This window comes from Aplysia californica, unplaced genomic scaffold (genome assembly GCF_000002075.1).
Source record: "Aplysia californica isolate F4 #8 unplaced genomic scaffold, AplCal3.0 scaffold00162, whole genome shotgun sequence".
Classification (NCBI taxonomy): Eukaryota; Metazoa; Mollusca; class Gastropoda; order Aplysiida; family Aplysiidae; genus Aplysia; species Aplysia californica.
Window position 1 is genome coordinate 13,755 of NW_004797432.1, and position 18,708 is coordinate 32,462.

The following is an 18,708-nucleotide window of genomic DNA, read 5'->3' on the forward strand; positions in this document are numbered from 1 at the left end:
ATAACAGCTACAACCTGCCCGGTGGACTCAAACATCCTGAAGCGCATTTGAGAGGAATCCTCATCTCATATATATAATGTATTATATTCGGCTTGATGTTGTCCGCGCTGATGTTGTCTTTGAAAGGACTAACATTTTTCCACTCCCCAAAAATGATCAACATTCATGACATGGTTATCTTGTAGTGTCACTGGCTACAATTCACAATCCTTTTGTACTGGAGACATTGAGACAACTGTGCTCCTGTATTACCAATCATCATCATCATCATTGCCTTTCTCACCCTGGATCAGGACATAGGCCACGAACAAACACTCTCCACCTTTCCCTATCCTGAGCTAGTCGCTTGATGTCACTCCACGTCTTCCCACTTTTCTGTACATCCATTTCTGTGACTCTTCTCCAGGTTCCTTGTGGTCTCGTATTACAAATAATGTGCAAAAAAACCCAAACAATTAACTCCATATTTTTCAGTTTTATTCTACTTCTTTCGATGCAATTAAGAGAAAGACATGCAGAGATACAAGCCTTCATCACAAACTCTCTCTATGTACACGTTACATGTAAAAACAGACATACATTTGCACAAACTTATAGACAAATACAATGTCACAGAGCCACAGCCTATGGCAAGTGACCAGGATGATGAACCTGGCAAGAGATTAGAACAACAGGAAAGAAACACAGACTACAATTGCAAGCAGCAAAAAAACACCAAAGCAGCCGTCACCCACCCACCCACTGATATTTACAAAAAATTGATTGAATTCAAAGACTGGCCTGACATTCAGTTTAGCCAAGGGAGCGACACACATGAGTACTCAAAGGTAAACCAAACAGAATCAAGGCCACAAACGAAATGTTAGGAATTACGACAACTGCAATCGTTTCTTACCTATCAATATCATTACTGTAAAAAAAAAATCTCCCAAACAATAAGAATGTTCTGCAGCTAAAATGTACTGTAACAAATTTTTTATACAAACTTAGACAACGAAGACTGTTTTTTCGTTTGTTTTAAGTTTACCAGAGCTTCATAAAATTCTTTACTTGAAATATAATGTAGAGACAAAATCAAGAGAAAACAAACAATGACCCAGCGGCAAAATCAGTACTCATTCACATCCACAAATTATTTAGAGATACACAAAGAAGGCAACTCTCCACATCTATCTCATGTATTCACGGACCTGTCACAACATCTTAATGTCAACGGTTTTATTAATATTCTTTTCCTGGAATATCTTTGCCCAGAGGCTCTATGTATGGTCTCTTCTGCCGTTTCCTCTCTGCCTCCATTATGTCAGTGCGCTGAGTCTGAAAGAAATCCACAAGAAAAAATTACTAAAACTATGCTCTCAACAAATCTACTACTACTACTACTACAGCTAAAAACTATTATAATTATATGTGGACCCAGTCAACACACATTATACTGGGCAATGGACAGTTTTCATCTATTCCCATTTATGCACGAAAGCATAACAATATTTCTTTCCTCCCAGCCATATCTTAGAAGTTACAGGCAGTCCACTAAAGGTTCTCGACTCTAGCAAAGAGTGCACCATATGTTAGCAAGTAAAAATGGCTATACAGTGGAACTCGGATTCAACGAGGTCGTCGGGCCTGACCTAAAATCTTGTTGAATCCGAGTGTTCGTTATAGCAAACATGAGGTTTTGTGTAGATAATTACAGGCACTGAGCAAGTAAGGTATAAAGAGAAGTCACAAGTAGTGCCTGAAATGCCTGCATATTTAAATTATGAGCTGTGCAATAAAAAGACCGATTCGTTCAAATGCACATGCCTGTGTCATCTCGATTGTTTACCAAAACGTTGTGTTGCTGTGTAGAGCCAAGCATACAGCAACTTTTGATTCCATAGAGCAGCGCACAATTCATTACGTAGATCTACGTTAAGACTAGCTTTTATCATTGTAATAAAAATCAGTTGCTGAGGGGAAAAGAAAGACTGTGACGCGTTTGTATCTGCGAGGTTCAACACCCGGACCGCTAGTGCCCCCCTCCCCGCTCCCCGACATGCACACACAGCCACATGTGTGCAGGCCGCCCATTCGACCCCGACACACTCCAGAGTATACACGTGCGTGTGCCAACCACGCATGTGTTGGTATGAAAAAAGGCCGCTGATTGGTCGCATGCAATCGGCTAAGTGACTCATGGTTCACAATGCAGGAACAATTGATGGTTTCCGGGAATAGATAAAGTTCGTTCTGGGAGAAAAATGAGCGAAGCCACGTCTACGGGGACTGTTCACCCTGAAAGCGACCTTGTTGAATCCGAGCTCGCTGATTTAAGTGCTCGTTGAATCCGGGTTATTTTTATTGATTTTAAAGAAGAAAAAAAACCCGGGGAATCTGTCTCATCTCGTTGAATCCGAGTTCTCGTTGAATCCGAGCTCGTTGAATCCCAGTTCCACTGTACTTTAAAACTGGAACCTAGTGCCTGTTACCTTTCCAGCAGCTATGAAACAAATTTTCAGGGTTCTCTTAATTCCATTCTGACTGTTTCCTCAGTCTTAGGATAATTAAGAATTTTGCACTGGGGAGACATGCTCTTCTTCTACTTTTGAATGCCCGTAAAAAAACTGTTGAGGTGTCTTTTAAAAACCTTTCTAGGACATTGTTGTGATACAAACCACCTTACATCTCTCCCTAGGAAGATGAGAATGGTACAAATTACAGATTCAATCACACAAAATATTGCTGTTGAAAGAAAATGAGTTGCTCCAAAGCCTTTCAATCACCTTGTAAAGTAGGATAAAATGGAATTAAGTTACTCATCACAGCAGTGATGACATAATAATTAATTTCCGATGTACTTTTAGGGGGAAACGAATGTTCCTTTGAAATTAGCAAGCTGGTTAGTTGGCTGAGAAGAAAAAGGGGTACTCCCTTCACAAACTGAATTTTATTTAGCAAAAAGTACCGGTGGTAACCTCTTCTTTCCTACTGCCATTCTACATCATAGACTGAGAGCATAATATCCCCCCCTCCACCCCCTCGGACCACTGCCTAAACAACACACACCACCCCAGAAGAAGTCACTGACATTCAGTTTCAATGGGCGAGTGTTCAGAACAAACACATAGGACCTCAAAGTTTTTCTGCCTCTTCCAGACAACAATGCACTCAGTCCACAATCTATTTTGAGGTCAAGGGCATGAAAACCCAACGCAAAAGCCTACGTTTATCAACATATTCCCCAACCATTTAGTTTTAGTAAGAGTTTTACGGCACTTGCAACACAATAAGGTCATACAAGTGCCGAAGATTAGAGGTGTTACAAAAGAGCAACAAACACGAAAAAGAAGGAGGGGAGATCAGGACAATAGATGTTTGATAGGAAAGAAGGAGCAAACCAGTGCAACCCACATCCCTTAACCATTTCGGCATTTTAAAGCAAATTTTAGGTACTTTGGCAGGAGAGCCAGGCCGTACTACTAAACCAATGGGTTATTGAATATATGAGGAACAAGACTCTCTTATCTTCTACATAAGCAGAAGCATTACCTGTTTGGAGCGCCAGAGACATTCATGAAAATCCTCAATCTCCTTCAGGCATTCAAACTTTGCTTTGTTCATGCCCACTCGACTGGCACATCGGACGAAATCCATTTCAAATTCTCCACATGTGGAACCTTGTCTTGTGCCCCATCCAGCCTGCAGCTTCGTGAATGGGGTGTAGATTATTGGTAGGGTGGGCATGACTGGTGAAAAAAGACTGGAAAAAAAAATTAAATTATCATAAAAATTTAATCAGGACTCCAACTCCAATTGTAGCCTGACAAATAAGAACTGGACTTTTTAACTTGAACAAAATCCCACTATTTGTGTGAAGACCTCTTCTACCTCTGGACAAAAACAAAACTTAATATAACCACAAAAATAATATTCCTGCCAGCAAATAAACTTGACAAACACATTCCTAACTACACATACATGTAGACTACCAATTTCTATGACAAGAAAGTATACACACGAACTATATAAACAGATAAACACAAACAGACACAAGACACACACCAATGGTAACACATAGTCAGATGGATAGACAAATACATAAACACTGACAGACAAAACATATTTAAATATACACACACAAAAAGACAGACACAAGACATCCTCATGCAACCCCAAACCTCCCTTTTCGCCATCCCTTTGAAAAAACAACAACCCCCAAATACAACTTAAAACCACCATTATAGACTTTATTATGGGCCTTACAGTATTCCTAAGCCTGCGAATACCATCAGTTCAGAGTGTAAGAAAAGGTACTGGTTTGTTTTCTCTCTTTTTTTTTTTGGGTACGTGTTTTACAGCGCTCGCAACTGCATATATATATAAGGTCATATGAGCGTGCGGGACACATTTAACATTTTGTAATTGGCATGAAATTTTGAATTTAGCTCGGGTGGCTGCCGAAGCCTCCTCTTATCGATTTACGACCACCAAGGGATCTTGTCGGAGAAGGCTATGTGTAGATCTTTCCTATCAGTAGATCTGAGGTGTGGCTGAAAGACAGCAGTAAGAAGGAGCCAAAGAGAAGCAGTAGAAAGGCTGCAGAAAGACTCAGGAGATGATGCGATCGAGAAGAAGACTCAGTAGCCCAAAGAAGGGGGCAAAGGAGGTGAGGGGGTGGGGGCAAAAAAGTGGAGACGAAAGCAGACGACAGAACATTGCCAGAGAGTAGGAAAAGAGGGGAAAGGACTATAAGGAGATAATTTTAGAGAAGAAAATTTTCCCCGTCGCTACCTGGATTCGAACCCAGAACCTTTGAATGAGAGGCGAACACCTTAACCTCTAGGCCATGAGAGCCCCCTTGTTTTCTTCATTTTCTTACAAGTATATTGTCCTGTCCAAGATGTCCACCTGTTTAAGTCAACCACTTTTCTCCTCGACAGAGACAAAGGATGGATGTCTTGGACAATTTCAACTGAGTCACGTACAGCCAAACCCTAATATATTATAATCATACCACATGTATTTGCCCCTTTAAACGATCATCTGCCTAATTTGTAAGGTCTTCACTAACCTGATGTAAAACTCCCCCCCCCCCCCCCCCCGTCCCTCAAAAATGCCACATAAATACACTGGGGGCCACACGGGGCCACTACATAGAACAAATGCATCCGCTCCTGCAGCAGCAATTACCATTTCTCCCACATATTATATAGCTCTGTCAAAGCGAAGTAGAGATCGTCACACAATGCAGGAATCCTAAACACTAAAATCCGAATTTTTGGACTAAAGAAGAATAACTCATTGTAATAATTGCTCTTCTTCTAGTCACAGCAGTATTATTTCCCTTGGACATAGGACAGTCTATGCTATCTAACTGAGGACATGATCAAAAGCCCAATTTTCTGTCAGCTTCACGCTAGTCCCAAAGTTGATGGTATAACTACCAGGGTCTGCAGCATGCTCTGTGTGCTTTACAACTATTTTCACTATTCCTAATCAAATAGTGACCCCAGTTGGAAAAAGGAAGCCACATTGATCATTCAATCATTTATTCCCATAATAAATACAAGTCTGACCATCCTATGAGGAGACAATGTGATTATGTGGAGTCAGACCAAGGTGTTTTTATTTTTAAGATTAATTTGCGTCAGCACTAAAGTGCATCTGGCTTTCCCTTCTCCCCAGCACAGATGATAAGACAAATGTGTCACAACATGGTGGAATCAGGCGCTCTTCAATTTTTGAACATAGAGTTATTGGTAGCATCTTAAAGCCTGTCCATTTGCCTTGCTTTCGAGGAAAAAAATATCCATTTATCTTGGATACATGTCAAGATATTGGTGACTGAAGGAGGTGGGGGTCGCCTGGTTTCAGAGGTGAAATTAGCAAGAAAATGGCCGTCGTTTTGTCATTTCCTAAGCTTGAGAGTCCGTGGAAACCTAAAATTTACATCTTTTATGCCTTTAACGTTTTTCGGTAAAATCCACACAGAAATGTGTTCTTTAACGGGCATGAAAAGTGTTGAGCCGAAAAACCAAAAATCGATAAAAATTCCCAAACCAGCGGAAAAATGCCAGTTTCTTCACCTTCATTATTTTGACGAGCACCTGATATCACCACGCTGCTTCACAAATTATAAAATGTGTTAACAATCAACACAGGCCTACTGTGGGTCATGTAGCTGCAATTTGCCACGTAAGTTTGCACCTCTGTCCAAATGCCTGCTACAAAATAACATTTTTACAGTACAAGAGATCAGATGCAGGCATTACAATCAGAAATCCTGTAATAACCAAGACTGTTATAGTGGGGCCTTCTGACTGTATAGTATCCCCAATTATTATTATTATCATCATAATTTCAGACAAAAGAAGCGTTTGAGCAGATTTGGCAGATACATGGTTAGAGAGAGACACAGATGATATAAGTGTGTTGTTTTTTAAAATAGTTTTAGTAGAGGTTTTAACTCATTCGCAACGTATTATTTTCGGCTTGTGGACGATTTTTTTTTCGGGAGAGCGAAAGAGATGATGACTAGTGGGCAGTTAAAAGGTTTTGGGGCCACAAATTCAAATAAATATCAACGTATTATATACCAACATTTTCAGTATGGTTTGTAGAATAGATCTGTAATGAGCGCCAGAAGATTAAAGGTGTTACAAGAGAGAAACAAGCATAAAATAGAAGGAGGGGAGATAAGGACGATAGAAGTTTGATAGGAAAGAAGGAGCAAACCACACCAGAACACCCGCCAACCACCCACTATAAATGTGTGTGCATGTGTGTGTGTGTGTGCGCGCGCGCCAGTGTGCGTATGTGCAATCATGTCTGTGAGTATTATTGTATTTCTGAGGTGCAAGAGTGGCTTCAGGTTTCTGAGTGAATTTTCACGATGCGACGTCATCACAGTGAATTGATAGCAATTGAAACTACGAAACTACGCAATATAACTAGTTAGTTGCAACACGTGAAAGCAAAATGCAAAGAGAAAGAAAAACCAGCATGAAGGGGTCAGCTTTCGCAGGTATAACTAATCGCTTTGACTACACAAGAGGAGCAAGTGATTGAAACAATTGAAAAAAATACTAGACTAAACAACTGACCGATTTGCCAGAGCTGAGGAAGGAGCTTGCTTAAAAAAATAGGCTGTGTAGGTGCACAGCTAATTCAACACCTTTCAGCTGTGTCAGGATTGTTTGGCCAGCATACATACTATTCAATGGAAGGCAAAGAAAGAGATGGACCGACAACATTGCATAGTGGACAGAGAAATCCTTTGCCCAAACTCAAAAACCCCGGGTTACAGTGGAGGCACCTGCTGAGGCTCTCTATCATACAGTGCCCCTACGATCCTCGAGGATTATATGATCAGTAGATCTAAGCAGTAAGTGATACTATTCAAACCAACTCATATACTTTCAAACGTGAACACTGAAATGGTTTGACTTGAGTGTTAGAGATCCTAAGTAATCTACCCTTTTATTTTTGGGAGGAACCAATTATAATGCAATTAAATGAAGGTTGACAGTGCGATTTATAACAAGTGAAGGGAAGGTGTGATAGTGTTCACTTCTGCCCCCCCCCCCCCCATCCCCAAACACACACACACACCCAAATGTGTTCCATTGATCTTCGCAACATTGTTCATGCTTGTGGGTATCTGGGAGTGGTTTTCAATCGCTGTCTATCCTTCCTTCAAAGATCACATAGACGGTGTTGTGGAAAGGGCAAAGAAGGGCTTGAATGCAGTAAAGGTCATGGCGGCTTCAGGAATGGAACAAAGGTTACCGCTTCTTATGTATCAGCAGCTGGTCTTAGCAGTAATCGATTATGCGCTTCACAAAAACCAACTGGACAAGTTGGATCGAGTTCAAAATAAAGCCACGCGCATCATACTAAGGCTGAACCAGGGACGCCAATTATCTGTATGAGACATGTATTGGGGCTCATGTCAGTGGAAAACAGGTCAGACACAAAGTGGCTCAGGTCAGGGCGTACATGAGGGTGGCGGCCGAAAAGCAACACCCACTTCACGAAGCCATTGAGGAGCAATCAAGGGAAATCGCCTAAGACGAGGAGCTTCTTGGATGGCTGAAGCTAAAAACACCATCAAGGAAGTCTGCCCACTGGAAGATATAAAGCGGGGCGAAGAATGGATAAGATGAATGAGAGACAAGCAGGAAGATTTTCGGAAAGGAAGTGATTACGCTGAACAGAGAATGTAGAGAGTGACCGCAGGGGGCGACAGATGCTGAGATACGACAACTGATTGAAAAAAACTCATGGCACTGTGATGTTGTTGTATACACGGATGGATCTGTTAAATAAAAACGAGGGGAAAAATCTGGATGGGGCTTCTCAGCAAGAGTGAGTGGCAGATTGGTGCAGGAACAGAAGAGAGCATACGATATGACATCATCTAGCATGAAAATGGAGATAGAGGCAATCACTCAGGCTCTCAAATGGGTCACAACAACTCGACAAGCACATATGTGATCTTTGTCACAGACTCTCACAGAACTCTGAGGAAGATTGAGAGTGGGAACCTTAGAGCTGAAAGGATGAAAAAGACCACATGGATCTTCACCCCGGGCCATACTGGAGTCAAGGGCAATGAGCGGCCTGATGAGCTCGCTGGGAAAGCAAGACCTGAAGGGAAGCTGTGCCCTGACAAACCTGAAACTGTACGTTCAGTCAGGGAAAAACGAGAAAAAGAACAAAAAGAGTCAGAATACCATCATCTTGAGCGACTTCGTGAGCTTGGAATTGGATGGGGAGCCTGTAGAAATTCAAGACTTAGTGGGAGGAGCAGAAGGCTGTGGAATCAACCATTGCTTGGAACCGTCAGCATCTACACACTTCGAGATGTGCTTCTTCAGGGGATGGAGCAGTTATGGGGATGCCCCTTGTGCAGTGATGCCGGTCCTTCACAAAAGTAAACAAGTAGATCTAGATCTACCAAATATTGATCGGAATAAGACGTCATAAAAAAAGAGTCAAATCCTAGGAGGTTTATAATCAAGAAACAGAGAAAGCTTCCACAATACAGGCAAAACTACGTAGAAACGATGGCTACTAGACTCTAGATCTAGATTTAGATTCTAGAGTCTAATGCTGGCGTTTCAAATAGCATGGGAGCTATTCAGAACGCAGTGTTTCAAATAGCACGGGAGCTAGATCTAGATCTAGATCTATTCAGAATGTGGCATTGCAAATAGCGCCTGCCTATAATTATACTAAGGCTACACTACTATAATTCTTTGTCTCTTACTCATGGTTTGGATAAACTAGGCCTAAAGTAAGTAAATAAGGTAAAACTGAAGCCCCCCTGAAGAAACCCCCCTCTACTCTTGGATCTAAAACCAGTGAATAACAACAATTGCGGCTGCGGGGTGGGAACAACCGAAAAAGCGCCAACTGAAGATTAGCAGACCACCTGCCGGGAATACTTTTTGGCACCAATTCCAGATCTACATCTAGATCTAGATCTAAATCTAGATTCTAGATCTAGATTTAGATCTAGATCTAGAGTAGGCCCGCATCACCGCGCTACTGTTTTGGTGCGCAACCCCCGGTCTCCTGCTTTGTTTTGGATAAGAACAGCGAAAACGAGGTCATTTTCTGTGAGCATGCGCAGAATGCAGCTTATTTCACTTTCGTTTTGGAGGTTCCTGTCAACACACGTGATTCTACGGTGTCGGAAAGTTTTGCCCCTTCATATTAATGGTTTTCGTAACCGGTATCGATCAATTTACTAAGAGCTTGAGTAGTCGATTATTTAGCACATATCTAGCTAATCTAGCTCTAATGTATCGTAGAATGTATACTAGAATCGATAAATACTATCGCAGGCTGCTTCTTAATGCCCAGGAACGTGTTAGATAGGGTTGCGCACTGAAGAGGACCAAATTTGGGCAGTCCGTTTCGTGCGCAATATCGGCTTTTTTGCTATTTGGCATTGATAGTGTGGCTTCTAGGCCCTTTGTTTGTTTTACTTATTAAGTTATTTCTCTATGACCTGCATTGTGCACTGAAACAGACTGTTTTCCTTCCATTTGGATGCATTATATTGCCATTGGAAGATGATAAGTTAATGTATTCATGTCAAAATTAATTAATATGGAAATATAATCTCCAAAATGTTCAATTTCTTCTTTTCATGTCTTTTTCTTCTTCTTTTTTGCCCTTTTCCTTAAAGAATACTAGTCTAGGTATAGTCTAATTCTTGTTTTCTTCTTTCACTTCCTTGTGTCCACAGCACCTTTCTTTTTCAATTTCTTCTTTTCACGTCTTTTTCTTCTTCTTTTTTGTCCTTTTCCTTCTAAAATACTAGTCTAGGTATAGTCTTATTCTTGTTTTCTTCTTTCCCCTTCTTGTGTCCACAGCACCTTTCTTTTTATCCATTATCAAAACACATACACAAGGTGTAAGGAAATCTCCTGTCAGGGGGCGCACAGCTCCCAAAAAAACACGCCTAAGGCTAATTGACCTTGGCCTTCCATTATGGTCAGTACAGGAACTTCTTGCAAGGAAAAGAAGACAAAGCAAGGATAGAGAAAGATGAAAAGTGTCAGAAAAGAGCTAGATCTAGATCTAGAGCTGTAAACATGGTACTATTGCGCACCAAACAAGACGATATGTTGCACCAAACCAGAAACCTTGCGCACCAAACCAGACACACGTTACCAAACAAACACCACCACAACATATAGAAATTTTAAACTGCTGTTACAGTAATGCGCTACACCGTATAGAGAGGAAGTTTTTCTAACTTCTGGTGAAAAAATCATGAAGATCGACCTGTAACTTCCAGAGATATCCACAAAAGATCGCTTACTGTATATCGCACCACAGGATGTACTCTAGAGATCTACAGTAAGATCTCTATTATTTTTGTGTTTTACTTTAGCTTTAGGCTTTAGTCCTGGTGCACTGGTGGGGAGGGGGGGGGTGTGCAGGTGCAACCCCCCCCCCCCCCCACCCCTTTCTACTGGAGTAGATCTAGTGGTGGTCTGCTAATGTTCAAAGAGGCCGCAAATAAACTTACAGCAAATTAGTCTCTTTCACAGTAGCCTTTGAATAACGAGGATATGGAATTTAGAGAGGTGCAGTGTTCGAGATTGCGAAGGTCAATGTTTTGTTGAGATTCAGTCAGGATAGCTACAGTTCACTTCCGTCTTTTGAGAGGTAGGCCTAGGAGTGATGTCCCTTAGTATCGACGTATCTGTGGCTGTTCAGTGAAATATTTCCAAGATTTTATAAGTCAAAGTCTTATTGAAAAATATGAGAAAATAAAAGTATATTAACAATATTCTCTCTTTTAATATTTTTTATTCCCAACGTTGACTGCTTCATTACTTTTTTTTCAATTGTAAAAAAAGTTTATTGGTTTGTCATCACACGCCGATCCCTATTGGTTCCGTGTGTGTTGTGTGTATTGTGTTGATGATGAATGAACTGAATATTTGTCTTCACTAAAATCACTTGTTGTAGAAGAGCCCACTGGTGAAAAAAAAAGTTTTCCAAACTTTTATACCCCTCAACTTTAGCGCTTCTTTGGCAAGTGAGTAGCCTTCTTACTTTTTTAGTTGTTCAACATTGCCGTAAAATCTACTGTCAACTGAAGTTTGCTCTGCAGTTCACAAATTTATTATGATCTGATGAATGATGGGATGGTCGGTTGTCTTTTTCTCTCCATCTTCGTCTCATCCCCTTATCAGCACCGTCATCAGTTCGTCATAATTATAGCCATACTCACGACTCTGGTGAGGGAAACCAGACCTGTCAGAAAGTGTAACAATAAGCTTGTAACATCATTAATGTTTCACAAAGTAGATTCTAATTCTTACTTCTACTAGACTATATGATGAGACTACTCTATGTTTTTCATGTAGAGTGGATCTCTACTCTAGAGGCCTGTCTACTGTATTTCAAGTATTTGTCTTGACTGACTGTAGATCTATGCCTAGGGTCAAAATTTCAGAATTGGCATTACATCTAGATCTAGATCTAGATCTAGATTATTGCTAGATCTAGATCTAGATCTGTTGCAGATTCTGTGACGTTGCAAGCAAATTTTTATCGAAGTACGGCTAGACTGAGAGTCTAACCGTACTTAAGTACGGCTAGACTGCCAGTCTAGCCGTACTTAGATCTAGGTTTGGCCCTATCGACTCAAGCCTGTTTAGTACACAGGTCTCAATAGATCTAGATCTAGTAATTATTCAGGTTCAAATACATGCAAGTCAGTAAGGCACCTTTTGGACTATTTGGTTTTGTCTGAAATACAAATACTTTAGGCATTGCAAACTAAAAATTTCATTTACAATTCATCCATCTATATTAAGTACGGCTAGCCTGACAGTCTAGCCGTCCTTAAGTACGGCTAGCCTGGCTGTCTACCCGTACTTAAGTACGGCTAGACTGCCAGTCTAGCCGTACTTATCTTAGGCCCTATTAACATTAGAAAACAGGAGGTTTAAAATACATGCACTGTCATTAAGGCACCTGGTTTCGTCTCAAATGCAAATACTTTAGGTACTGCACACTAAAAATGTATATTTACAATTCAGTAGGCCTATTTTTTTGTAAATGGTCAGTCTAGCCATCATATATTAAGAATAAGTACGGCTAGACTGCCAGTCTAGCCGTCATTAAGTACGGCTAGCCTCTTCCAATTTTTATGTAAATGACTTGAGGCTAGGACATAGCATAGTGTTGTTCAGGTAAAAAAGTATCTTAAGAGGGACTTTGCAGTAGCCCTTCAAATGATATGACGAATTATGAGGGTTCACTCCTGTGTAAGTAAGAGAACATCATCACAAGACGCAGTGACTTAAGGAAAACAAATAATAGGCTATAGTATAATAGAGAGGAAGTCCCTTGTCCTGCGTTTGTGCTGAGATACGAATCTTATCAGCAACCGATTACGTCGGACGTTCTGGGCAGGCCGCCAGGGTCACTCAGTGTGTACTGTTGGTGTACAGCGCGCGCGCACCGGGAAATGTGTGTGTTTTTGCCATAAATACTGTGGGAGTGTGTTAATCGACTATGAAAATAATGCTCTATCTTTCTCATAGCTTTTTATTAAATAAGGTGTTACAAACACATCAATAACCCCCTCTCATAAGCTGATAAGACATTACGAGTAGTTAAGCCCATTCGAATTTCCTTTCTAGACGCTCTTGTTGTTATGAATGACTTGGTGTTCGAAAGGGGATAATATAGGTCAATTTCCGAGTGTTTTGTCCTCAAATTTTTCTTTGTGCCTGCACAATGGTATTCAAAATTACAGGCTTATTTTTTATCAGGTAGTATCATTTCATACAAAATCAAGCTCATTTGAAAGATTTTGTATGGAAAAATGAAAGTCTTGTTTCCTGACTATCCTTTTGAGCTCCTCATGTCTAAGTGGGTCAATTTCTTCTATAATTTCATTGGGTGAACATCTAGAGCTACCAACTTGGCATGTTTTGAATGAGATGTATGCCTTGGTTACGAACCAACGCAGGCGGTTCTAGAAGATGGCCACAAACGCACACAAATTCAAGCAGACTGACGCACACACACTTGAGCTACGTGAATGCGGATCCAACTCGGGACCCGAATTCAAGGGAAGATGGTGGTCGGCGCACGTGCGCTGAGCCAGGGGCTAGATTGACGCGGGACCAGAACGCAGGCGAGGTGCTGAATTAGGCTTATCGGGCGACATAAATCCGGCCCCGGCAGGACGAGGGTTAAACGTAAACTGGTGGTTGACATGAGACACAGGGACACGCGGATAGCTAGAGTCTAGGACGACAACTTATATATATATATATATATATATATATATATATAAATCTAAATCTAAGTGCCATTATCAGATATTTATTGTAACTGCCATCTTGTTTGACCTCACAAGGGGGATGCCCGCCGTGTCATCAGATCGTGACTAAAAATAGTGATGATTTTGCATAGCGCGTGGTTTGCACTGGCAGTTTCAAAGCTTACTCTCTTTGAGTCTTTCCTAGTGGTTCCCCCTTGTATGCTCGCTTTTGCACCTGGCAGTTTTAATTTACAAAGCTTGCAGTCTCGAATTAAATCTACTCCATTTGCAGCTCATCGTCCTATTGAGTCCAATCTCTTGTAAGTGCTTTATTTCTTGTGCTTACAAAACTTAAAAGGAAACAATCAGGGTCGAAATGGTCAATCGTTTGCACTGCGTTGTTGAACTTTGTTGGAGCTTGTTTTCGTATGTAGGCCTACTTTTAGTCTTCTTCTTCCTCTCAGTTTATGTAGTGTACAGCATCAGAATCAATCTGGGCAGTAGATGGTGCTGCACAATCACAGTCAAAACCGATCCGAACAGTTCTGCAAGTTGCAAAAAAATAATCCCAGTTGGCAGGCTGCCATCGTATGGTCGTGTTGCCACCATGACTGACAAAGTGGGAATCCCTCAATGACGTCAAACAGGATGGCTGTTTCTGTAAATATCGGCCAATGGTATTTAGTTGTCATTCTCTTGCTATCCGCTTGTCAGAGGTATGGAAGTGTCAAAGAACAGTTTAGATTTTGGCCAGTGTTAATGAAATGACAGTATCATGACTGTTTTATTATCATGTGTAAGCTACTGACTACATCTGAACACCAAGCTCACTTACAGAACACTATTAAAAAGTTCTAGTTCTGTAATTATCAGAGCAGTGATGTATGGTCGCTTTTAAGGACAAGTGGGCTATCCCGAAAAATAGTTTTGAGTAAATGGAAGGTAAGGTTTTTGCCCATTGTTCAGTTTAATTAAAAAACAATAAGAGTTTTCTCTATAACCAAACAAATATACACACCAATGAAACCAAACTTCTTCTATAGGTAGGGAAATGCCCACTTTTGGTGCTGGTCAAGATTTCTGGAAACCCCCGAAATCTAGGTTAGCCCGCTTGTCCTTAAAAATGACCATATTAGAACAAGTACTTCAAGCAGTAGGCCTAGATTACACTTACTTCTATGAAAGGAACTATGATTACACTCAGGAATCTTTTCATGTAGCTGTACTTAAACAACATTTTTGCTCCCCGTATGTAATGGAAAACCAAAATGACAAACAATGAAAAAGAACCACAAACATATTTTTATTAACCTCTCTGCTTATTTATGTGAAAAAGTAGGCCTAATACAATAATCATAATAAAACAGGCTTTCAAACTAACTTCTGTCGAGGCATCACCTCCCCCCCCCCCCCCCCCCCGCCCCCCAAGAAGTCATGTAATCCATGTGTGCAGGTTATTTCAACATCTACATTCCCCTACTTGGATTAATTGTACATAACAGCTTGCATTTAAAAAATTAATTCCATCTTTTTAGACAACAAGCATCCCTTGTTCTCTCAAATAAAAACATCAGTCAGAAGTAAAAGACCTAGCCTAGGCTTCTGATCTGTAACAAAGAAAGATATATAGAAGGTCATTTTTACCATCATCTATCAAAATGCTTCCATCTCAACCATCTTAGTATACTTACGACCTTAGAGCCTGCATCAAAATAACATTGAGTGTGTATCTAGCTTACGATTATTATTGTTTATATTGCTGCTCATTTATATTATACATGTGATTGTAAGCGTACGTGTGTGTGTGCGTGTGTGTGTGTGTGTATGTGTGTGCGCGTGTGAGTGTGAGCATGTGTGTGTACACGTGGTGAAACACCAATCCAATGTTCCAGGATCTGGACAATAAAGATGTATCTTATAAAATGAAACACCAAAATGCAATGGAGAATATTACTGATGGATATGTCATTGGTATACTTCTCAGCAAGGGTTAAAAAAAAACTCGCAACAAACTTGATAGGTGCTTTACTTTTGAATTCTCAACTGTAATTACCAGTCAAACTGTGTGTTTTGGATCACCGAAATGCAGTTAAAAAATAAAAGAAGAGATTTTTTTAATAAACTAAGTTTGAATTGTACTTAAATCAAATTTTAAATCCTTTCAAAAGATATTCTGATTTTAGTTTTAGTTTTGGCCTCCAAAAAATTCTTCTTATTTGATTATTTTTCAGTAAGCGGAGACCAATATTCCGTCGCATATATGCAAGCCCCATTGGCATTGCTACAAAAGTATTACAGAGAAAAAGTTTTAGGTCATTCAGTGATAAATCAGTTTTACTCAAACCATTAAATTAGTGAACTGCCAATTTTATGGACAGAATGGATTTAATGGCTTACCCATATAATATTATCAGAGACTTGATTTTGATCAGTGTTAATCAGGGCTGCACTCTTCTATTTGTAGATTGGTTTTTAATAACAATTATTGAAACATTATAACTTGTGCACATATATGACATTAAACAGATGGTTTCTCTTAATTTTTTCTCCTCTTTTTCAGATTATCTTGATGACTGAGATTGTCTGCTGAGCGGTTTTCAGGACTCCATTATCGTCTTTAAAATTAAATGACAAGTGTTACTGAAAAAATGGCCTGGAATGGGAAGCCTGCGAAAACGAATACTCAGGACTACATGAACCTGTTGTACTCTGACTCGGACAGCGATAGAGTTCCTGATCTAAAGCTACCTCCGGTCAAAGGAAAGAAGCAGAAGCGGTAAGTCAGTGGGAAATTTATTTTGTGAGGGAACATTCTTGTTGTCCTCTATGAATTGGCATGGTGTGTCACCCATGATTATGTATCAGTGCCTTTATTATTGTCCCTATTAGTAATCAAAAAGTGCATTTTTCTATGATACTGAAAGGTTAGTACATGATAATTTTGATTGATCAACAGTAAGAAACCACACAAAGAGGAAACTGAATGGTTAGTAATAGAGTGGTATTTAATTTTAACTCATTCGCTTGTCAAAATATTTTTGTCTCCCCAAAATCACTACTTTTTGATGAAATTACATAAAAAGTGCCACTCAAGACATGTATCGGTTTATTCCAAATGCAATTCTGAATAATTCCATATAAGATACGAGCGGGTTTTTTCTGTTTGTGATCGTTTTTCAAGATTATAGAAATATTTTGTTTTTTTCAATATCGGACGTTATGTTCAAAATGTACAAATATTATGGAATGTAGGTAAATAACTGCAAACTTTTCAATATTTTCCAGTTCTATATTCATGTTATTTTGATGTATCATTTGACTAGGTGCAAACATATTTTTTTAGTTTAACCAAAGATTATAAATTTTTTATTTTCAAATTTTATCCGCATCCAATCAAAACTGTGTTGCATAACCGTCTCTTACAGGAACCAAAGTTGAAAAATACATAAATAAACATTACAGATGTATTCTACAAACCATACTGAAAATATTGGTATATAATACGTTGATATTTATTTGAATTTGTGGCCCCAAAGACCTTTTAACTGCCCACTAGTCATCATCTCTTTCGCTCTCCCGAAAAAAAATTCGTCCACAAGCCGAAAATAATACATAGCGAATGAGTTAAGATGATCCGTACTGTTCATGGATCAAGTAGATTTTTCATGTATCTTCTCACAAAACGGTTTTCGAAGAATTACATGAAAAATTCATTTGTTAACTCTCTGTGTGCTACGCCAGTAGAATATGGCTTATTGTTAAGCAAAATTGACTATGCGAGCATGTGTTGAGAACTAAATAAAGTTGAAGGAATTTGTGTGAGATAATAATATTTTAAAGATTTCATGTATAAGGGGGGTTGGGTTTGTTTTTTTGGGGTGAGTGGTTGTAAGGGGGGGGGGGGGCTGTTAACGTCACCCCCCACCAAAAATAGAATTTCTCATTTTACCTTGAAAAAGACCTGTCTGACATCCTGTCACACCATTGGTTTGATTGCAACTTTGCGGTTGATAGTGGGCCTAGGCAGGATCATGAATAGTTTTGGGATATGACTGCTTTTAGATGGGTGGTTATTGGTGTTTGTCGTTATGGTCTCCAATCAAAACAGGACTTACACTACACTAGACTGCTTGGATCTTGGTAGACTGGAGGATTGGGTTAGACTTCATCATCTTTGTAGGGTCCCCACCAGGTCAGGAAATCGGGAAGAAGTCGGAAATTTTTAGATGGGTGAGGAGGTCGGGAAAAAGTGGGGAATTTTGTGATGGGTCGGTAAGTCGGGAAAGGATAGGGCCTGTGTAATGTGTAGCTATCTAGACTGTATGGTTGATGAATCCTGAAGAGGAAACGTAATTGAACCGCTGTGGTGGAAGTGTATGTGTGACACCGAGGCTCGATCGGGAAGAATCAAGATCTATTTTCGCTTTCGTTACCGCCCAGAAATTTTCCGGCAATAGTCTGATAGATAACGCAACATTTGTAACATGCAGGTTATGCATTATGAACGCTGTGTCGGCTTGAAAATAAATCAATTGTAAAAATTGCCTTCTTCTGTCGCTTGTGAAAAAAAAAATGAAAAAAAAAAAGAACTTATACAAGCGTCTTGTTAGGTTCGCCCTCGTGACCGGTCAATGAACCTGTGAGTACCGGCGGTCTGAGCGCTGTGAAGTATAGGACTCCTTTATAAGATGCACTCGTGGAAGGGGATTGGCCATTGGGAGAGGGTGGGGAGCTGAAGGCAACGCTAGAGGACAAAAACTGAACTTGGAAGCAAATTTTTAGCATTTTGATAACTACTTTTGAGCTCTCTCTCTGCAAAGCGCACATTGGTACAGGCCTTGTGTGGAATCAGGATCCGTCATGCCTTGTTATTGAACTTAAGTGTTCGCGTTTCATTGGATGGGGTGATTGTAATTTAT

At 40.0% G+C, this 18,708-nt stretch overlaps 1 protein-coding gene and 1 long non-coding RNA gene across 2 annotated transcripts; one reads left to right on the top strand and one right to left on the bottom strand.

Annotated features, from left to right (window-relative positions):
- Positions 1-460: 460 nt before the first annotated feature.
- On the bottom strand, positions 461-11,165 carry LOC101845920 (NADH dehydrogenase [ubiquinone] iron-sulfur protein 5). Its single transcript, XM_005097695.3, has 3 exons — positions 11,030-11,165; positions 3,532-3,742; positions 461-1,317 (listed from the first exon to the last, which is right to left on the bottom strand). Exons 2-3 carry the CDS (start codon positions 3,724-3,726, stop codon positions 1,222-1,224), a joined length of 291 nt encoding a protein of 96 aa, XP_005097752.1. The 5' UTR covers positions 3,727-3,742; positions 11,030-11,165; the 3' UTR covers positions 461-1,221.
- Positions 11,166-11,398: 233 nt separating this feature from the next.
- LOC118477637 lies at positions 11,399-16,565 on the top strand. The gene is made up of 2 exons (XR_004858509.1): positions 11,399-11,545; positions 16,350-16,565. It is a non-coding gene; the product is annotated as an uncharacterized LOC118477637 (long non-coding RNA).
- Positions 16,566-18,708: the final 2,143 nt, after the last annotated feature.

Excerpts from the sequence above, each read along its gene's own strand:
- LOC101845920 (XM_005097695.3), bottom strand. The coding sequence starts at position 3,726 with ATGCCCACCCTACCAATAATCTACACCCCATTCACGAAGCTGCAGGCT. Across the intron at positions 1,318-3,531 it reads GTCTCTGGCGCTCCAAACAG|ACTCAGCGCACTGACATAAT; the intron begins GTAATGCTTCTG and ends GATTTCTTTCAG.